Source organism: Vombatus ursinus, unplaced genomic scaffold (genome assembly GCF_900497805.2).
Source record: "Vombatus ursinus unplaced genomic scaffold, bare-nosed wombat genome assembly UNPS02010639.1, whole genome shotgun sequence".
In the NCBI taxonomy this organism is placed as follows: Eukaryota; Metazoa; Chordata; class Mammalia; order Diprotodontia; family Vombatidae; genus Vombatus; species Vombatus ursinus.
Genome location: NW_020950417.1, coordinates 2032874 through 2056456, shown reverse-complemented (window position 1 = coordinate 2056456; position 23583 = coordinate 2032874). Strand labels below are relative to the sequence as shown.

At 37.4% G+C, this 23583-nt stretch overlaps 1 protein-coding gene across 3 annotated transcripts in view; it reads left to right on the top strand.

The window, feature by feature from the left end:
• Positions 1 to 19884, top strand: part of FAM120B (family with sequence similarity 120B) — a 120387-nt gene extending 100503 nt beyond the window's left edge. For all 3 annotated transcript variants that reach the window (XM_027854883.1, XM_027854882.1, XM_027854881.1), the window contains exons 9-11: positions 328 to 468; positions 9654 to 9714; positions 17979 to 19884. In XM_027854883.1, coding sequence (XP_027710684.1) covers positions 328 to 468; positions 9654 to 9714; positions 17979 to 17991 — 215 coding nt within the window. In that variant the 3' untranslated portion in view covers positions 17992 to 19884. The remainder of the gene's footprint in view (positions 1 to 327; positions 469 to 9653; positions 9715 to 17978) is intronic.
• The last annotated feature ends 3699 nt before the right edge of the window (positions 19885 to 23583 follow it).

Below are 23583 nucleotides of genomic sequence, written 5' to 3'. Positions count from 1 at the left end.
CAATAAAGAAGGCCTACTAGTGGAGACATGGGGAAGGGTAGGGGTGGAGATTTCCTGCTAACAGCAGTCACCATAGTATATGTAATGTCTTCTGGCCACACTCTTCACCTCAGTGAAAATTTCTGGGAGCTTCAGGGAGGAAGTGTAACCTCCAGCAATCATATCTAGGGTATCTGTGATCAACTAGTTGATAATGGTAGGGCTCCCCTACTTACTTCATTGTATCGCTTTACCAGATATTGCTTTACCAGACTGTGTTGTACATTATATATAGTTTGGAACATAACATTTGATAGATGTTAATATAATAAATCTATGTCCTCATAGAGTCAGAAAGCAGAAGATGGGGCTCCAGTTTCCAGAGATCACATCAGCCTCGTTTTTCATCTTTGTTTCATAATCCCAACCAAGGACACCAATGGAGAGGCCTTGGGCCTTACACTTCTAGATTTGAAACTGGCCCTTCAGGTAAAAAATAAATTCATAGAATGGCATCATACATGCTTACAATTGATACATATCTAATTTACATTCCTCAGTAAGGTAAAAACACAGATAAATTCCACATTTTTTGTTTTTTCATAATTTATTAATTTTTATCACTCTGTTAAACATAGTCTTCCCATTTTGTTATAATTTTGTATTTAAACGATAGAAAACTATCATAATAGTCATATACACATATGTCCTTTTAACTCAATCCTAATAAAATACAGCACACTAATAACGCTATTCTGAGTTTTTCCGTGACTTGGCTTATGCTGTGTAAAAGCGTTACAATGTAATCTGGGAAATAAAAACAAATCCTTTACATCTTACATCTGTAATACAGATGATATCTGGTTTTAATGCAGATGTTAAGCTGACTTGGGTACACGGTAATTTGTACTTTAAATACATGGAAAACCTCACATCCTACATTTTAAACCTAAATTTGAAACAGTTTGTTGACAGTCTAACTCTATAGACTTTCAAATTACTCCAAGTTTATGATTTTATCCTTTCAAATAGTAGCACTGCGCAAACACACCATTATTTTCAGTCTAAATCATGATATAGCTTTTTACTTCATGACCTTAAAAACTTGTAAATGTTTCAGAAATTGTTAATGCAGTGCCTAACTAAAACCAAGCGCAGTTTTCATTTTGAATGTAGGTCTTGCAAAGCATTCTAAACGTTCTATTATTAAAACTACGAAAGGGAAGAACTGCAAAGGTTTGGATTTAAAGTTATTTTAGAGATTCACTTGAACCGGTTTAACCTTCAGAGGCTTCCCAAATAATGCCACCAGCTATCCAGCATAGCTTTCAGATGGTTTAATTCATTGTGCTTAGCAACATTCCATTCTCTTCTCTAAATTCTGCTACAGTATGAATATTAAGGATGATTTTTCCTTTAGCAAGTAACATGCAGTCAGTCAATAAACATTTACTATCAACTATGTGCCAGCCTCTATGCTAAGCACTTAGTTTACAAAGGCAAAAATGAAACTATATCATCTGTATATTTATGTTACTGGCATATATCTGAGAGTGAAGGAAAAGATTTTCTTTACATTAATTCAAATACATATTGAATTATTTTAACTCACTCAGTATGATAGTTCAGTAGCTGAGCACTAGATGGGAAATGATAGGTGAATTTGTCTCCTACCCTAAAAGCAAATGGGGAAGACCACTTTTTCTGGAATACCGTATCATTGGAAAGCATGACATTTTTGAATATAATTGCCATGGACATAGTTTGTTTCTTGTTTTAATACAAAGCAAGAGGTAGCATATGTGTGTCTGAAATATTTATTTTAGATTAGAGGCAGCTAGGTGGCCCGGGACAGAGTGTTAGACTTAGAGTCAGAAAGACCTGAGTTCAAATCCTGCCACAGACATTAGCCACATGATGCTAGGCAGGTTACATAACCTCTCTCTCAGCCTCAGTTTCCTGATCTATAATTATAGATTATATTAAGTATTATTATTATATTATAATAATTGGGTTAATAGGGTTGTTGTGAAGATCAGATGAGATATTTGTAAAGAACATTGTAAACAGTAAAATGGGGTAGCTAGGTGGCACAGTGAATAGAGTGCCAGGCCTAGAGTCAGGAAAACTCCTCTTTCTGAGTTCACATCTGGCCTCAGACACTTAAGTAGCTGTGTGATCCTGGGCAAGTCACTTAACTCTGTTTGCCTCAGTTCCTCATGTGTCAGATGAGCTGGAGAAGGAAATGGCAAACCACTGCAGTATCTTTACCAAAAACAAAAAACAAACAAACAAACAAACAAAATGAGATCATGGAGAGTCAGACACAACTGAAACAACTGAACAACAAAAAACCAGCGCAGTACCGTATAAACACTAGCTATTAGTATTTTCCTCTGGTGTGAGCTCCTTAAGGATGTGGAGAACATGTCTAATTCCCTCACCACCCAGCATCTTGCCTTACAATAAATGTTTGTTGGATTGCATCGAATCTTTTGTTGAATTACGATATCAGTATATAGAGACATTGCTTACCACCAAGACGAGCAGGAAAGGCTTCCTGTAGGAAATTACTCCTGAACTGATCCTTGAAGGAAGGTAGGGATTTTAAGAGGTATCTCTACCTGAGTACTTAAAGAGAAAGAATATGAAATAGATCTGGAAAGGTCGATAGGAGCCAGACTGTGGAGAGCTTTAAATACCAAAACAATGGTTATATTTTTTTATCCTAGTAGAGAGCCAGTGAAGATTTTTGAGTAGTGATATCATCAGCCCAGCGTCTTAGTAATATTAAATTTCATTACTGTGTGGAGGATAGTTTGGGGAAGGAGAAGACTGAAAGCTGGGAGACTAATTAAGAGGCTGTTACAGTAGTCCAAGGGAGAGGTGACTTAGAGTATCAGCTCTATAAAACCTTACAGAGAAGCTTGGTGGAAAATTGCGGGCAGGATCATCTCAAGGAATAGTAGAGGGAAAAAAGGACATTTATAGGAAGCTTAGGAAAAGATCAAGTTAAGCTAAATAATTCCAAGAGCATTTAGAGATGAAATTGCGAGGGGTACAGTTAACAAGTGGAAAATGGAAAAGATTGTTCAAGGTTAATGTAGGAAACTATTCTTCCCATCACAGCAGAGCCACTGCTACAAGAATCGAATATCAAAGTCCCCAATTTGCTGTATGAGAAAGTAGAAGTGGCACTAAAGAAAACCAAGAGGGGGAAAGTATCAGGACTAGACTAAGTCCAGTATGTGTTCAGTATGGAGGCAACACAATTTTGGAGTCATTGAGAGATTGACTCTCAAAATATCTGAAAAAAAAGAGGATAATAACAAATGCTTACAAAAAAAGGATATTATTACTGAAAGTAAATGAGACAGTACCAGTAGCCACCAACCCCGATCCCCTATAGGGATATAGAATAGGAATTCTCCTGTCCCTACAAAATCTTTATGAGAATAATCTACACTTATATCAAGGGCATCCTTGACAAAGATATGAAGGGTAACAGACAGGCAAGCAATATTCTGTAGCAGACTCCATCTTTAAAGTCACCCAGTTGACTGAACAGTACAGAAAATATGAGATTCCCCTTAGGGTTATTGTTTGTTTGTTATGTATTGTATTGTTTGTTAACTATGCAAAAACCTTTGATTTGGCAAAACAAAATACCACCTTAAAGCGTCTCTTCCAACAGGTGTCTTCCGTGTATATGTAAAACTTATCACAGATTACCTGAAAGATACAAGAGATTGTGAGGAGCCCCTGATTATAAGTATCAAAGCATAAAATAGGGATAACTATGCTCACCAAAGATTTGCCATTGTCATGAACAATTCCCAGCTCAGAAGCCACTTAGAAAAGGAATTCCCTGTAGAGACAGTGAGGTCTCCAGATGTTCCTGTTTGTGGTCATTGACCCAAGCCCAGAACCATTGCAAAGCCTACTTAATAAGGTAAATTTTCATTTGAGAGATAGCCTGACAAATTAGATTGAGGGCTATCCTTGGAATGACCATTACATAGGTCCAAGTCCTTCCCCTGGCATACACTAGCTGTGTGACCATGGGCAACTCACTTAACTTCCCAATACCCAAGGAAACTCTCAAAGGCCATAAGTTAAATGGAAGTTTCTAATCTGCTTTGATGCACAGTTTTTCCACACAAGGATTTCCTCACAATCACAGGTTCAGATCCCACCCAAATGTTTTTCTTCCCCCAAAAACATTCAGCCTAATTGTCCAAGTGTTGCAGAGGGGCAAGGGAAAAGGAAAACCAAGCATATGAAGAATATTTATTATCCAAATCATGATATACAGTTGGATGGGCAGCTCATATATTCATTGTTAAGGCACTTCAAATAAACAATGAACTGGACCCAGAAATGAATAGAAGAAAGAGAGCAGGCTGGATTGCACTTGGGAAATCATACCATGCTTTTAATGATCCCAGGCTTCTCCCTGAAGCAAAAGCCCATCTTGTTAACACTAGCATTCTTTGATGAAGATTCTGTGTTTCTGCACTAATAACTTGGCAGCTCTGTGGAGAATGGATTAGAAAGAGGGTAAAGCTACTAGAAGCAGAGAGAGCATTTAGAAGTCTAACGTGCTAGATTAGGTGAGAATTTATGAGAACTTGAACTAGGGTAGAGGCTGTGTAAGTGAAGAGAAGGGGACAAGTGGGAGAGACATTGTGGAGGAACGATCAACGAGACTTGGGAACTGTTTCGACATGCATAGCAATGGAGGGAGAAGAGTTAAGAATGACCTCAAGGTTGAGAACCTATGAACCTAGAAGGGTGGTGCCCTAAACTGGGGAAAAAAGGAAATTTGGAGGAGGGGTGGGTTTGAGGAGAAATATAATGAGCTCTATTTTGGACACAGAGACATCCATATGCCTCTGTGGCATCCAAGTAAACGTGTCCAGCAGTCACTGTGCAAGCCAAGTCATGTAGATAAGTAGTGCCAAACTCAAATAGAAACAGATCCCTGCTGACCACTTACTGAATTAGAAAACTACAAATTAGCTGTGAATTTGACATTGCTGATATAAATGACCTATGGGTTCATTGTAGTCAGTGTTATCTAAATCCCTAAGATTGTCATTGTTCAGTCTATCAACATGTAGTTTCAGAACTTAGAGTAGTATGTAATGGTTGGCTTCCAAGAGTTCAGTGGTGAATGCTACCCTATCTTCACTTTCCTAGAGAAGAAAAGAGTGAGACTGCCATCTTGTTCTATGTGCTACAGGAACACTTTGCTCAATCTATATGAGATTGGGAACTTTTAGAGAGAACAAAGCAGTTTTTCATTATTTTTATTTTTCCTGTAATAATTCAATTCAAGCATTAAGTGCCTATTTATGTACAAGGCATTCTGCCAAGTATTATAAAAGATCATCATAAGTTGTTTATAAGGTATGGTCAAATTTACATTTACATACGAATATACATATATGTGTATGAATATGTGTGTATGGATATGTGTGTACATATATAAATATATATGTGTGTATATATTTATTTTATGTATATATATATATACATATACATATACAAATAGATATACACATTTATGTATCTTTTTAAATTCTTGGTCCTGTGGGCATTATGGGTCTTCAAACTAATCCACAGTGCTCTACCAGAGTTGATTAAGATCATGGCCTTTATTCTACTTAGTGCATGCCAAGCTCACAATATCTTCCCAACAATTTCTTCTTTCCTTTAAAAAAAAAGTTATTTGTTATTGATACATTTTGTTTAGCCACAGCAGATACTAGCTAGCAAATAGACAAACCTGCCACACATTAAATTCCTGAGGACAGCTAAACAAAGTCACCGAATAGGGTGATTACAACCAGGAGTACATCATTTACCAAAATATTTGTACATATTAAATTGACAAACTATTAAGAGAAGTCATGGGGTGGTGGACAGGAGGCAGGAAAGCCCAGGTTCACATCCTGCCTTCGTGACCAAAGGCAGGTCACTTCAGCTCAGAGGCAGTCTGGCTCAGGAGTTAGGAATGCTGGGGCTGGAAGTCAGAAATTCAAATCCTGCCGACTGACTGGGTGACCCTGGGCAAATCACCGACTGAGCGCTCCGAGCTTCAGTTTCTCCATCTGTCAAAATGAGTATAATAATAGTACCTATTTCACAGGGTGTTGTGAAACTCAAATGAAAAAATGTATGTAAATTGCTTTTCGAAATTTAAAAGGCCACATAAATGTGAGTTGTTGTTGTTGTTCTTGTTGTTGTTGTTATCGTTGTTATCTTAGTCTCCAAGGCAACTGACACAACTGCTGATGGCATCAGTGGAGAAAGTTTCCATATCCAGAATTCCCTACACCAGTGAAGCCACAGCTCCACGGAAGGAAGGGAGGGAGGGAGGGAGGGAGAGAAGGAAAAGAATCACAGAGAAAGGGAAGGATTTGTGTTCTAACTTTAATCATTTTTTAGGAACACTGTCTGTTATCATTTGATCCCCCTTGTTTTGGCCCTTTAGTATTCTAATTTCCAGTAATTTCTTAATTAATTGCAAATGTCTGCAATTACAAATTATCACACATTTCTTTCCTTATATTTATTGCTCATCCCCAGTACAGTCTTCTGGTAAATAATCCAAATGGTGATCCCTTGTAGAACTAGGAAACCTTCAGCAAGAGTCTCAGCTCAGTCATTTTGAGTTCAGAAAGAAGCACTTAGGCGTGTGACTGTTGCAGAAACCCAGATTATAGGCAGCCATCATTCCAGTAGAGCAACTACTGAACCTAAAGTCTGATTCCCTGGTGGTGGTGGTGGTGGTGGTGGTGGTGATGGTTGTTTTTAAACACTCGAGAGTGCTCCATACTAATTAGTTCTGTCTAGTTTATGAAGTGTAAGACAAAGGGAATAATATCACTATCTGTCAACTTACTATCACCTAATATTTATTGCACCTTACTGGGAAGGTGATTCTATCTTGGAACTACAGAAATTTAACTAAAACATAGGTTTCTGTTTTTCAGTATAGAAAGTTAACAGAGGATTGAAAAGTTGAACTTTTGGAAGTAGGAAGGAAAGGAAAGGTGTCAGAACCTTTAAATTCACTGAATAATCTCCCTCTCATTCTTAGCTTCTGAAATTTTTATTGTATTTGAGAAATATTTTCAGTCGATCGTTTTCTACCCATCAGCTGCACGAGTCTTTGCCCTGCCTAAGTCTCACTACATCATGTTACAAGTTTGATTTTTTAAAATGTCAAGAGGGATAACTGAATTCTGAGAAACATTTGTCAGACCTGGGCCTCGGTGCCAGCAGGGCTTAGGTGCTTTGGCTGCCGGCAGGAGGGGGCAAGTGTTGTCTAAGGTGCTGCTCTTGTTGCTTAGGAATAATAAAACATGAATGACCTCAGAAGCTAGGATCCGAGGGCTTAGCTGAAATTTAACAAGTAGTGCTTTGAATTTTGAAGAAATCTGCTCTTGCCCTATTGGTAGAAGGATAACAATCTTGACACAAATGAATTTGGCAAGATGTTCAGGTTAAAGTACAGAGCTGGAAAATTTAGCACTGTGAGATCTTCAGATTGAAAACAAAAATTAAGGTATAAAATATTAGGTTAGTGTCGTGTCAACGAGTTTATAAATGCAGGGAGATCCATAAACCTTGTGTTAGGAATGCCAGGGAACATTCTAGTTGTGTTTTCCCATATGATGGTGAATATACAATTCATTTTTCCTGTATTTGTTTTCTCAATTCAGTTAGCTCGATCAGGTACAGATGATATAAATATTTTGCTAGGATTAAGTGGTGAATAATTTTTTCAAGAAGTTTTCTTCTCTCATTTTAGCTTCCGTGAAGAAAGCCTTTTCTAAAAGCTACAGTCACAGGGTCATCTTCAGCTGAATTTTGCCTACCTCAGTTCTCCTGTCCTTTGGGCTTCTTTCACAGCAATGTTTCATAGAATTCGAAGTGGAAAAGCAAAGAAGCATCAGATTCTAGGCTGATATCTATATTCTTAAGAGCAGTGTCCGAAGTGGGGTTTGTTTGTGCCAACCAAAGAACTAGCCTGTCTTCCAAAATCAACATTGTAGGGTAAAAATAGTTACCCTTTGATGGCAAGCCCTCCAATGCTCTGAGTTTTTGAGTCCCTGTATTGGTAAGGGTTAAGTCTGCTCCCTTTGGCTGGTAAGGGGAATTAAACATGAAAATCACAGGCCTTGGATGGTCTTTGCTGGCCATGGGGATCATTCCTGCGTAAATGTGTGGCTATCTTCCATTGTTAAGCAACGCCTGGCAGAAAATTTTCTCCCTATAAACAATGGTAACCACCAACGTGTGAACTCCATCATCCCTATTAACCTCAGGGAGGTGTTAAACATCAAAGCCTACTTAGAACTTTTTAAATGCTAACTGGTGGTCAAAGAACAAAACTACAGCTGAAGTGAGAAATGCTTAACCTTTTCCCTGCTGTTAGATACCTTTGCATTGGCCAGCTGGTGATAAATGATCTGTGAGATCCCACACATGGTAACTACCAATTCACCAATCTTCCTGTGGGTTTTCGTATTTCTGTTAATACTTTACTACGTAGAAGGAGATTTGTGCAGACATGTTTATAGATCTTGATTGGCCATGGTAATAGGGGATTGACATAGCATAACTGAAATTAGTAAATCACTTGGAAACCTCATGTTGGGCCTTTTTTTTTTTTTTTTAACCCTATGCCTTAACAACCTTTTGCCAGAGATGCTAACAAGTGGCAGTTTGCTAGATTTAAGTTTCCCTCCTCCTATGCAGCCCCTGGTGGAGGTGTGATCCAACAGTGAATCCAGCCAAAAGGTTGTAACCCAGTAAGAGAGGGCACTTTGGATAACTACCTCCTGAATTAACATGTGCCCTGTAAGACTTGTGCTTATGTATTAAATTTTAACTTTCACTAAATCCCTCCTCTGATGCATCACTTTGTGTTATGGAAGTTGACCTTGGGTTTTCAAAGATCTATGTAAGTTCTGCTAAACTGAAAATCCTTTAAATATGGGCCCAGGAGCTATGTATCTGCTGTCAATGGATTATTAGCATAACCATGCTTGGAGAAGGTCTTTGGTCAGAAAGTCACTGGCTTTTAGAAATTTCACTCTTTTTATTAAATTCACATCATAGTGTTCCTTGTAGGTTGGAGCTCTTACACCAGAATTCTCTTCCAAATGCTCCCTATCAAGAAAACAAAAGGTGATTGAATTATAGGAATGGAAGGAAGGAATACTGTAGGGACTGTGGAAAGCCACACATTGTTTTTCCTCTATTTGGCAAAATTTCTACCTGAAAGCCATCTGCATCTAAATTTTCAGTTCCAAAAGTCATTGGCAGCAGTAAATGTCTAGATATAATGCAGATGGTTGGGATTGGTGTTAACAGGAACAATTTTGTCTGTGTTTCCTAAAGAGAAAAGTTTCAGTTCTACTCTTTCCACCAATAGCTCTACCTCTCTTAATTAATTGGTTCCCACTTTATACATCATAGGATAATTATGGGGGGGGGGGGACAGATAGTGACAGGTAGCAACAACTGAAAGGAGAATAAAGTACTACTCTCCAAATATATGTTTTTGGTAAATACCTAATGTGTTATTTTTCCTAATTTAACTACTTTGAGTGATCGAATTACAAGGTTTGGATTTTGTTTTTGCATATATCTCTTAGGTAGAAGATATAGGTCAGAAGAGCAAAGCCAGAAGAGAAGAGGATTCCAGCACACTCTCAGGTAAATAAATGGCATCTACTTTCAGACTGTTTAAAAAAAAATTGTATTACTCTAGGCCGCAATGAATTAGTACTTGCTTCAACTCTGGGACTCACTTTCCTCACATATAAAATGAGGAGATTGGACTGGAGGATCTCTAAGGGCACTTTCAACTGAACTCTATAATTTTATGACTTTTTATGTTTTATCTTTTAGAGCAAAGTCTTAAAAGCATTTAAACATTAAGGTCTGTCAACATATGTTAATTAAGTATAAACTGGGTAATGATTTTACTCCAAAGATAAAGATGGTTGAGATGCAAAGTCAGAGCTCACTAAGTCTCTGACCCTATCAGTCACTTCAGGATAAAAATGAAAATAATTAATTTGCTCCTAATCATTTGCAGGGCTGCCGAGTCAATATTTGTGAAGTGCTTTGAGATTTTTAAGTGAAGTAGTGATATTTGTTTTAGTATTTTCTGTTTTCCTTCCTAGGATTTTTTTGGACTATATGAATTGTGTTAGTTGGGATTCATTTAAGGGCTGGGCAGATTTTAGATATTCTTCCTTGAGCCTGTTTATAGTATGAATTTTAAATTGTTTCACACAGGCTTCAATAATGCTATATATTAAAATCTTGCCAAAAGTTTAAGTGACTTAAAAGCAGTAATATCAATAACGCAATATATAATCACTTTACCACTGAAACTTGCCAGCCCACAGTTATAATAGAAACATTGCCAGGAACCTTCATAGGAGAGAAAAGGAAATGTGGTATAATTTCACTTAGTGAGAATGGGTCAATAAGTTAGCTAAACCCGTGTCCTTTACTCTCTTATGGGATTTAGTCTAGGCATCTGTGATGTAGAAAAGAAGAAGATTGAGATGGCTTCAAGTTATATAAAGAACCTGTAGCATTGGCAATCCTTTAGCACATATTTCTTTGAAAATATATAAGCCAGGTCTCTTTGGAAGGTAAATGGGTACTATCGCTATGTAATTCTAGTCACTATTTTCATTTGTTTTTAATATTTAGTATTTCCCTGGCCTTTTTGCATTGGGATCAAATACATACTTTGTTTAGAGCTCAAAGAAAAGCATTAATCAGCACATCTCAGGAAATCATTCTTAAATTCAGTGGCTGACTCTAGTGGAGGAGTTTTGAATTGTAGGTTTGTTATTACCTCAGTGTTAAGGAAGATGTAAAAGTCATTTAGGCCATTGGACAGATTTACTAACCTAGTGGTTTAGAACATAAAATACACATTACATACATACAGCTTCTGCTATATGTTGTACTTTGTCATGTACCCATCTGTTACTGCTTATAAAATGATTCAAAACAGTGCTTTTACAGTTAGTAATAAATTTAAATATTCATTTTAAATTGTTCCAGTAACACCTTAAAAACTTATCCTGGATATATGAAAGTATTCTCAACGTAATATAAGATGACCCAGATTTGTAGAAAGAAATTCACTATAAAACGGTTATCTAAAACGTTTACTCTCAGCAGCATCCTTATTCAGGGCAAATTAATTAAAATAGTGCTGCCTGACTGATATTATTAAAAAAATAATGAAATAGGGGCTGCAAAAATATACCCAGAAAAATTAAAGAAAAATCATTCCATTAAGCAAAGGCTTGGTGGCCATTTGTCAGGGATTGTATAGAAGGAATGTATATGTATTGGTCAAAGAGTTAGTTATGCTAGACCCCTCAGGTTCCTTCCATCTCTAAGATTCTACAGTTCTAAGTTACTTAATTAGAACTGTAATTTAAACATTTAATTAAAACTGTCATTTAAGCAACTGTTTTGTTCTGAAAGTATTCTTGGCTTATTTTAATGGTATGCTTTATCAGATCTCCTTGAAAACTTTCTTCACACAACAGGGAGATTATTTTCTACTTCAGTATCCTAGAAAAGAGAATTAAAGCCTTCATCTCTTTGCTTTCTTGGTGCTTAAGAAGAGATGCCACATGACAGAGTGGATAAATGACTGGCTTTAGAGTCTTTACTTGGGTGGAAGTACTTCCTCTGACACATACTAACTGAGAAACTGTGGGGAAGTCACATAATTTCTCAGTGGCCCGGATAACTCTTAAAGAGCACATTGCAGGTGAGTTGCCTGCTTATCTGCATTGATAGGGGGACATTACACATGGGGACTTCTCTACACTAATGAAATCACAGGCTGGAACCCTCCCCACTGGCCCCCTCCCAAAAAAGTGGGAGTGATTCACAAATGCTAGGGCTAGAATAGAGGTTAAACAAAAATGATCTGACTTTCTCCATATGAGAACTATGCTATGAAATATTTACTATGAGTCATCCCACTGTGACTCATTTTCTGGTTTTTATTACTCATTTTCATTAATTATTTGGACACCAAGAATGGATGGTGGTATGTTATTGTTGTTGTTAAGTGAAACACAGGCAAAGGTAAAATTTTGGTTCTGTGATGCATAGTTAGGCATAAAGTAGTTCAGATAGAAAATTGGTAAAGAAGCTGTTGAGAGATAGTAGTAGAAATCCTAATTTATAAAGCTGTTAGGAGATGAAGCCAAGATGAAGCAGGAAACAGAACAGCGACCTATCCTAACCTCCCCACACACACACACACACACACACACACACACACACACACATACACACATGCCCGCAACTCGTCCAAACAGAGCTAGAAAATATGCCAGACAGAGTCTTAATTGGGAAATCCAAGAAAAACATCACAGTGAGTTATTTTTCTAGCCCAGGTCCAAATAGACAAAGAGGTCTGTGGACTCTGGGGACAGGGTCCAGCCAGGAGTGTGTCACGTGGAGCATTCTAGACCAGAAAGAGGTCCTGTATGCAGCAGAGCAAGAAGAGGTCCCAGATTCCGCCTAGAGAAGCCTCAGTTTGTGGAGGGTGCAAGAACAGAAACCAATTGTTGCTCACTAACTGATTCCAAGTCCCAGATCCAGAGAAGACGGAGGAGGAAACCTGCCCCTAAGGGTGGTACTCCAGGATTGAAAGTGGTTACAGGCCGTCAGCTGTTTACCCAGCAAGGAGCATTGAGAAGCAAGTTGAGAAATAAGCAGCATCTGTGTGAAGCAGGATGGGGTCTCACTTCCAGCTTCTCAACCATTCTGAAGGGTACAGAAAAATAACCAAGTCAAGAACCCCAGATCCAAGGGAAGCCTAATACTGTTCTATCACCAGCAGAGCTTTCCAGCTGGGTCCAGCAGCCATCTATTGGAATTCCAACAAGGGGCAACCCTACAGGCCTTTTGGTCAGGAACAGGACAGGGAATTTGTATAGCTGAAACCAGGGGGGCAGCAATCAGACTTTGCCCTGGATCAGACCTCTTTGGGAGCTTTCAGAGCTTGCAGGTCCCCAACCTGAGATGTCTCTGATATCCTGGAACAATCACAATACTCAGTACCCCAAAAGAAACAGTGACTAAACCCGTCCAGACATTCCCAGCAGAAGTATGCAGAGCCTGGCCCTAATGCCAAGTCTGAAGTTAGGAATTAGGCAAGAAAAATAAGCCAAAAAAAAAAAAAAAGACTCCTCCCATAAAAACCTATTATGGTAACAGGAACACTCAAGATACAAAGGGAATGACTCCAAAATATCTACAAGCAAAACTTCAGAAGTAAAACACAGGTCAGGCAAAAATTCAACCAGAATTCTTGGAAGAGATGAAGATTTTATGACCTTCAGGGTGAAGTGAGTAGAATCCAGAGAAAATTACAAGATTGTAAAGAAGAATAACATTGAAAAACTTAAGACTCTGACCAAAGCAATAACTACAAGAGACCTATGATGAAGCATGTTCCCCACCTCCTCACAAAGAAATCATAAACTCACGTTGCGAGAAGACACAGAGATTTTCAGCCATGGCCAAGGATTTGTTTTGTTTGACCAGGCCTTTTTTGTTAAAAGGATTTGTCTGTTTGTTTTGATTGGCGGTGGGCTTTAGGAGGAACTATGAGAGTAGGAGAGAGATAAAGGCTAGCAATGGTGATGTCCCCAAAAAAGGAGTGTTCTATTTAAACTTTTTTTAATGCACAGAAGAAAAGTTCAAAAGGAAGCACAGACAAGTAATACAACTTTAAAAGTAACTCATTGCTGGGAAACAATCTCTGCAGCATATTCCTCTGATAAAGGCCTCATTTCTCAAATGTGTAGGGAACTGAACCAAATTTGTATGAATAAGAGCCATTCTCCAACTGATAAATGATGAAGGGATATGAACAGGCAGTTTCCAGAGGAAGAAATCAAAACTACCAGTAGTCAGATCAAGACTATCAATAGAAAAAAATGTTCTAAATCACTAATATTTAGAGAAATGCAAATTATAACAACTCTGAAGTACCACTCACACCCATCAGATTACCTAAAGTAACAGAAAAAGAAAATGACACATGCTGGAGGGAATGTGGGAAAATAGGTACTCTGATGCATTGTTGTGAACTAGTCCAGCCATTCCTGAAAGCAGTTGAAACTGCCCAAAAGGCTATTAAACTCTGCATATCCTTTGACTCAGCAATATTGCTGCTAGGTCTATACCCCAAAGAGATATATACAAAAATATTTAAAGCAACTCTTTTTGTGGTGGCAAAGAATTGGAAACTGAGGGAATACCTATCAATAAGTTATGGTTATGAATTATGGTTATCAATTAATGGAATACTATTGTGCTGCAAGAAATGATGAAGTAGAGGGTTTTCTATGAACTGATGGAAAGTGAAGTGAGCAGAACCAGGAGAACAATTTTCACAGTAACAGCAATATTGTAAAGATAATTAACTCTGAAAGATCTGGTAACTCTGATCAACATAATGACCCACCGCAGTTCCAAAGGACTCATGATGAAAAATGTTTTCTACTTCCAGATAGAGAACTGATGAACTCAGAGTACAGATTGAAGCATATTTGTTCGTTTTCCCTCTCTCTCTTTCTCATTCTTTTTTTCTTTTTTCAGGTCATGGCTAAGTAGAAGTTTGTTTTACATGATTTCATGTTTGGAATGGGTTTTGTATTTCTTGCCTTCTCAATGTGTAGGAGAGGGAGAGAATCTAAAACTAAAAATAAAATCAATTTTAATTTTAAAAAAGAAAGTAATATGTTAGATTTATTATACACTTAAAAAAAACGGAGTATGGAATGGAGATTCATGGTTTTATACACAATTCTCTTTCTATGTGGAAATATTCATGGCATTTTTGTGTTAATTGAGTTTAGTATTTTTAAAATACTCTTTTTAAAGATAATAATCCTTTACCCTTTTCATTGAAAATGTTTCAGAGTCACAATATCAAGTCCAAAAAAGGTCTAAACAACAGGGGAAAGGAGAAGTAGAATATTGGTTTTGGGGAAAAAAAATACTAGCCTAGGAGTTGCTTCTCACAAGTTCTGTGAACTTGGGTGAGTCAATTAACTGGACTGTTTCCTCATTTGTAAAGTGGGGGAGGGGAGATAAACAGTGGGAATATAAATGGTATCTAAGGTTCCCTCAGCTCTAATATGCTATGGTTTTCTGAATTGCCTGGCAGTTTGAAAGACTCATACAAATGTTTTTTTGTCCTTTGGCTTTGACTTGTGAAGAAATATTCCTTATCCTTCAAAAAAAGAAGTTCCTTTCCAGTTGTTTCTAGCTTTAAAAATAAACCCATTTGTGTCTCTGCATTTAATAAACCCAAGTATGTATAGCTTCAGGCTTCAGCTTGTATTCAAATCCCATCTTTCATTTTTAAAACAGTATATTCCCCAGATATTTTAATACCTTTCTATTTTCAAAGTATGAAATATCCTGATTATACACTTCCTATAATTCCTTTTCTTAAGAATATTTGCATACCTAACTACTTTCATATGGGTCACATAAATCCTATGGAAATAGTACGTTTTGGAACTTGGTCATTCCCCCTTACGTTTCTGATCATTCTTTGTTATAAATGTCTTGGTTGCCTCCATGTTCATTTACTGTTCATTTGAAATTTCTAATGCCTCCATAAGTTTATTTTCTAGAGTTTCCATTTATATGTTGTTGTTGTACACCTAACCATTTCATGCTCTTTAAAAATACCACCCATATTAATTTCTCTAAATTCATCTTTCTAGATAATCATAGTCTCTAAGTCCTATGCTGCAAATAATAACGTATGCTCAGTTAACACAGGCTTATTATTAAATGGACCATTTCATTGGCATAACTGTTCTAACACAATCCCAGTGCTTCACAGGCTTTATTAACTGATCAGGAAAGTTGGTGTTCTCATTAATCAAAGAGACAGCTGAGGACAATAGAAAGAGCACTGGACTCAGAGTCTCTAAACGTAGGCTCTTGCTCTAGTTCTGCAGTTAACTCTCTTTGTGACCTTGAGCAGCTCACTTATCTCAGAGATAAGGATGTTGGACATAATCTCTGAGGTGCCTTCTGGCTTGTAAGTCCTTCAGCTACCCAAATGCTTTGTGGTTTCATCAGGGTAGATATTTACCACCACCACCACCACCAATGGTGCAGATTGTAACCCATGCGTGCCTACCCATCCTGGTGACTCTTGGCCATGTCTTCTAATAAGTTCACCATTGCAGGGGGATTGAGAGCCTTCCTTGGGTTCTCCTGACATCACAAGGATACCAGTGAATCTCTAGTAGTTATCCCTCACTCTCACCTGTCTTGAGCAAGCCCATCTCCTTTTTCTTTTTTCTTTTTCTTCATTTCTTTAATGACATTCTTTATGCTGCTTCTCCTTCATAATTCCTAAAGCCTCTCTTAATAAGGTCCTAAATATGTAGAACCAATTGAGTTACCTTATATACACACATCAATTCAAAAACTTCAAATGGGATAGAATATACTTTCCACTAAAATTATACTGAATATAAGATAATATTTCTTTGGATAATTTAGAAGGCACTCAGATTCTGGCATTAATAAACAATTTTGAAAGAACTTTCAGAACCTGATCAACATAGTGACCAGTCATGACTTTGGAAGACTGATGATGAAGGGTGCCTCCTATCTCTTGGCAGAAAAGTGAAAGCCAGGAGGAGGAGGAGCAGCATCAGGCAGACCAATAGGTCTATTTGCTTTCCTGGACTCCTTTCCGGGGGAGTATATGAAGAGGAGAAGGGAGAAGAACCAAAGAAAGAAAAGAGCAACGATAAAATGTTTAAAAATGTACATGATGACTTTATGATATCTTTAAAAGGAATAGCAAGTTGTGCATAATAGATTTGCAGTGTCACATGCAGTCATCTTTTTTAAAATTATACTGTGTTACGGAAATGCATAAATTAAAAATAAATAAAATTTTTAAAATTCCTAGACAAAAAAAGAAAGGGACACAAAGAGCAATTGTGTTGCTGCCTTGTTAAATTAAACATACAGTACACTTTTTTTAAGAGGCAGCTAGGTGGCTCAGTGGATGGAGCACTGGGCCTGGAGTCAGGAAAGCCTGAGTTCAAATCCAGCCTCAGATGCTTACTTGCTGTGTAATCTTGAGCAAGTCACTTAACCTCTGTTTCCCTTAATCCACTGGAGAAGGAAATATCAAACCCTTCCAGTGTCTTTGCCAAGAAAACCTCATAGACAGTATGGTCCATGGGATCACACACATTCAGACATGACTGAATGAAACCTCTTTTAAAGAACAAATTATATGTAACAGGTTCATGATTAACATACAGTCCTCTTTTTCTTTGTATATTGCAATGTTTGTTTTACCAATCACTGTTAAGTTCATAATAATTTAAAAAGGGATCATTAAAAACATGAAGGTGAGTTAGCCCATTCCATTCCTCCCCTTGCCATCCCCTCAACTGCAGTTTCCTTGTTTGGAAAATGGGGGAAATAATGCCTGTAGTGCCCATCTCATAGGCTTGTTTTGAGGATAATGTATGTAAAGCACTTTGCAAATTTTTAAATACTACATTATTATTGTTGTTGTTGTTGTTAATTACGCATTCTTTCATTCAACAGCCCAATACTTTGCTGAACTATTTGTTATCTCACTGTTTTACTCAGTATTAACATAGATTCCTGCTCTTCCCAGGGACTTTACTACAAGCACATAATTGTCTGTTTGAGACTTTAACTGTTGGGAGGTCCTGACCCTCCTCCAAAACCCAAACAGACACACACACACATACACACACACACACACACACACACACACACACGCACACACACACACACACACACACACACACACACACACACACCCCTTCACATGCATTCTTTGGTTTAAAATTCTAGTGCTTCTTATTTCGTGTTGATTGTTTGTGTTCTAGATGGCCCAGATGACACCGTAATGCTGCTGGGATGGAGCAGAAACCTTTTTACAGATGAAGAAAACATTTTAAAACTTGGAAATTGAGCAAAAAGAAATATATCTGTTTAATTCTATTGCCTATCAGCCAAGTCAAAAAAATTTATTTAGGAAAGATAGCGTTCACTTAAAAATACCATTATATTTATATAGTGTCTTCTCTGTTATAATTTGTCAGCCATCGCCATTAAGTAAAAGTGTACAAAAATAGTTTTTTTCTTTTTTTTAAGCAAGCAAGATATGACAAAAAATGAAAGGAAGTGACTAGTTTATCCTTTTGGATTTGGGGTGAGATTTCAAATTAAACTTCACATTAAAAGCCCCTTTCCTCCTGTGTGTCATTTCTGTGTGGTGAAACATCTGGACAGACGGGCTTAGCCACTGCTTCCTCTGTAGTGGTAGAGCAAAAGAGTGATAATTCCAAATGTTCTTGATCACCTTCAGAAGTGTTTATAACAATGTGGGAATGATCTGTGATTTACAGTCAAGTATAACTTAGTAAATCCTAGGGAGCTGCTTGAGGCAAGTTAGATAAAGTGACTTGCCTAGGATCACCCAGCTACTAAGTGCCAGAAGCAGATTTTAAACCCACATCCACTTGAATCCTAGCCAAACCCTGTATCCTATAACACTCTGTTGCTGAGAAGTGTTTGAAAGCAATAACAAATAGGAATTTATCTGAAAAGTGAAAGTATTGACTCTAAGGTCAAGTGTAAATGGCATGAAAATGTGAGTAGAAAGTTTTAAAAAGCAAGATTAGTAAAGAATTATTTGTGAGTGTGATGCTAAAGTCATCTATCAATCACGCCTACTACATGTCCAGAATTGTGCTGTATGTCATGGGAGATAGAATTAAAGTAAAAGGCATGACTTCTGCTCTCAAGAAGCATACAATTTAGTTGAAGGACAGGAGGAATCTAATACTAACAAAACAACAATTAGGTGAGTATATATAATTAAGTGATGTGTTATCTGGAATTTATCTTAAGTGTTAACATGAATTCTGAGAAGGGAAAGTTCATTGTAAATTGGGAGTAGTCAGGGAAAGTATTCTCATATATGATAGAAATTTTCACTTTCCATGGACATGTTTTCTCTTTGAAGCAACAGAACTTAAAATAAGCTCTAGAGTTGTGCTTACTGTGAGGGGAGCTAAGCTTCTCTGTGTGCTCATGGAAGATTGAAGGCACAGCAAAGAAGGAAGGGGAAAATAGGATCAAAAAAGGGAGTGGAAGAAGGAGGAAAGAAGGGCAAAGTGAAAAAGAGGGAGGAAAAAAGAGAAAGAATCTCTAATACATCAGGTGCTCCCTGGTAACCTTTATGTTGAAAGTTGCCTCCCATTGGCCTAAAAATTATATGTTGATATGACTGATGGACTTTTAAAACTACATTCCCATATTAACACAATTAAAGATAAATAATCTTCATAATCCAGCCTGTGAATACTCCATGCAAATTGTACACTTATTTTTAACCGGGCTACAATCAGATCTTTCCTTCTGCTTCAATTCTTAAGCAGCCCTACAGAGATCATGGATTTAGAACTGAAAGAGGCCTTAAAAGATCATTGTGTTCAATATTACACATGACAAATCACAGTGTTTTTTGACAATTTTTTATCTGATACTTTTGTTCCATTAGTCCCAATAATTTTTTTTTTACAAAGTAACTGCAAAAAGATCTTTTTAAGGTACTGAGCAATGATAGATAAGTTAAAAGAGTACTTTCTGACAGAACCTATGATAATCATCATTAATGATGAAGTATGTTTCATATCTCTCAGAGAGTGGTGCCAGAAATGATTTTGTCAATCAATTTTATGTAACTGTTTGTGGTATGTCAGGAAATTACTTATGTAAAAAACAAAAAGTCATCAATAAAACTTTCTTTCAAATAACATATTATCAAGAGTTCCTGTCCGTCCTTTGAAGTCTTCTCAAAATTTTGTGTGTTTGACTATACTCAACTTTCCATTCAATTATGTAGGTGAAATGACCACTTCTCCACTAGGCGCCAATCATTTCCACCCCAGGAACAACCAGTTCTTCAATTTTAGGTGAAAATCAAGGCCAGAAGAGCAGTTTCCCTCCTTAGTTCTCTACCTTTTGAAGGACGAAATAATCATTAAGTGAAATTTTAAAAAAAATATTTGCTGCTGTGCTTTATGAAGAAATAAATCCAATAGGTATCTAAATCTTTGAAGTATCCCCCATCACTACTATATCATCCCTCCATGCCAGGATTCTAATTTCTTATCTTTTTTCTGGTCTGGTAACAAGGTGGCTTCTATTTATCCCTCCATTGAATTTTACTGTTACTTTCCACCATGCTTCACCCTTCTGGTTACTAAATGCCTTCACATGAATATATACATATTCTTAATTTACAATACTGCTCCCCACTTTTTGCTAAATTCAGTTGTTTAGTGCTGTTGTAAGTCTCTAAATTTCAGAGCTCTGGGTCAAATTCTCAGCTGCCCCAGCCTAGTTCTGTATTAGACTCTGTTATGAGAGTTATGACTCTGTGTCCAGAGCACTTGCAGTACTTCGGCAACATAGAAACAACAGCTTTTAACTAATTAACAAGAATAACTAGTTAAAATAACCTTTAGTAGCTCCTCCATCATAAGTAAGTCTTGACCTGACAGCCTCAGTTGTATAACAATAGTCATTAGCATTTATATAGAGCTTTAAGGTTTGCAGAACAGTTTACATGTATCTCATTTGATTGTCAGAGTAATCCTGAGAGGTAGGTGCTGTTATTATCCCCATCTTACAGATAAACTGAGGCAGACAGGTTAAGGGTCATATAGCTAATAAGTATCTGGGGCCAGATTTGAACTTGAGTTTTCCCTACTCCAGATCCATCACTCTATCCACTGACCCACCACGCTAGTTTGGTTTTTTCACCCAAACCCCTTTTATGACCACACAGAAAAGCTATTAACTATGGCTCTGGAAATAACCTTCCAGAGCATCATTCCCCTTTATGAGTCCTGTTTGCCCCAGTGATACCTATAAGGTCAAATGTTTCTCCTCGTGTTTGAATCCCTAGCTCTCCTTTCTTATTACCTCTACTTCATATTAATTTTATCCCTGGCTCCCTTCTTGGGTTATGTCTCCTATAAATTACATCTCTACCCTGTTGTTAGATTGTATTTATTCTTTATGGTACATTTGTGAATAAACATAGCCTTTTTCTCTCTCTCCCCTTTTCCATTTCTATTTAAATACCTTTTTGAGAGATCTATAAGACTCTAGCAGACACATACTTCCCAGTCCTTGGTAGGTGCTCCCAATCCAAGGCCAGGAGCTCATCATTCCTATATTTTGATCCGTGCATCCCAAATCCTGTTCATAGCTCTTCACTTTCCAAATCTTACTTTCTCTTCTGAAGCCCTTGCCTTCTATCAATGGATAGCAATAGTTAAACTAGCAGCTGTATTCTTAGAGTCTTCAGTTCCTTGCACAATTCGATAAGCATTTATTAAGCACTGAAGGCCAAAAAAACCTCTAATCCTTGTTGTTAAGTGGGTTGTAATGAAGGAGACAACATGAAAATGTATAGATACATACAGAGTATATGAAAGTAGCTTAAAAGGGAGAAAACTTAGTGGCTGAGGGGACCAGGCAGAAGGTTGGACTTGAGCATTCTTGAAAGAATCTAAGAAAACTAAGAGGCAAAGGTGACAGAGCAAAGCTTTCTGGGCGTGGAGGTAACAGAGACAGGAGATGGAACATTGTGTCTGAGGGATATCAAGTAAGCCATAGGGTTCATGTGGAGGGGAGGTAAGAGGTGAGAAGATTGGAAAGGTAAGAAGGATCCAGGTCATAAAGAGCTTTAAATCTCAAAGGACTATATATTTGGTCCTCAAAGTAATAGGGAGACAATGGGACTCCTCAAACAGATGGAATGATGTAGGCAAGTCTATGCCTTGGAAAAATTATCTGGGCAGCTGAACAGTGTGTAGTTTAGAGTGGGGAGAATCTTTAGCCAGGGGGACCAGTTAAAAGGCTATTGCAGTAGTCCAGGTGAGAGATGATGAGGGCTTGTACTAGAGTTGTGGCTATATGAGTGGAGAATACATATGAGAGATATGATAGTAGAAAGGACAAGATTTGGCAGTAAATTGAATATGTGGGGTGAGTAAGAGGGAGGAATCAACGTTGATACTGAGCTTGTGGCCTTTGGTGCCTGGGAGGTGTTAATTCCCTCAACAGTGATGATAAAATTCAGAAGGGAGGAGGTTTGGGGATGGAGATATGAAATCTGTTTTGGACAGATTGAGAACTCTATGGAACGTCCATTTTGGGATGTCCAAGAGGCAATTGGGCAACTAAGTGGCATAATGGATAGAGTGCTAGGCCTGAAATCAGGAAAACTCATCTTTCTGAGTTCAAGTCTGGCCTGAAACTTACTATCTAGGTGACCCTGGGCAAGTCATTTAACCCTGTTTGCCTCAGTTCCTCATTTATAAAATGAATTGTAGAATGAAAACACAAACCACTCCAGTATCTTTGCCAAGAAAATCCTAAATGGGTCACAAAGAGTCAGGCACAACTGAAAAACAACTGAACAAGGAGAAGAGGCAATTGGAGGTATGTAATTAGCTCAGCAGAGAAACTAAAACTATATATGTAGATCTGGGAATAATTTTCAGAGATAATTAAACCCATAGAAACTAATGAGCTTGCCAAGTGGGATGACATAAAATGAAAAGAGAAGGGGATCCAGGACAGAACATTGGAGGCACCCACAGAAGAACCAGCAAAAGAAACCAAGTAGCAATCTACAAAGAGAAGAGCCAGGAGATAGTGGTGTTGTGAAACCCTTGAAAAGAGAAAATATCTAAAAGGAGAAGGTGATCAATAGTGTCATGTTGCAGAAAGTCAAGAAAGATCATGAGTGAGAAAATGAGTTCTCATAATCTTCAGTATCCTCCTAGCAGTATCTTTTGTCCCAGCCAAATTACCAGAAGTGGCTTGTAGTCATCAGATTTGAGAAGTCGTAGAAGGTTCTCTGTCACATCCTAGGTAACCATCCTGGAAGTAATAGTCAACATTTCTATAGCATGTTATATAGCTTTGCAAAATGCTTTATACATTACCTAATTTAAGCCTCATAATGATCCTGTGAGGTAGGCACTATAGATATTCTCTCCATTTTTACAAATAAAGAAATTGAGACTCAGGTTAAGTAACTTGTATATGGTATGATATGATAACCATTTATTAAGACATATTATTAATTAACATTAATCAATTAACATAAAATTATTAACATTAATTATTTAACATATAATTATAAAATAAAATAACATTAAGTAACATATAATTAATTAACATATTATTAATAACTATGTACCAAGCACTGTGCTAAGCTCTAGGGATACAAATAAGACAAAGAAAGACAGCCTCTGCCTTCAAGGAGCTTACAGTCTAATGGGGGAAGTGAATATATGAAAGAAATCTTAAAAGGGGCATTGCCAGAGGGTACTCAGCATAGAGGGGAAAGTGTGTGATGATGATGATGATGATGATGATGATGATGATGATGATGATGATGAT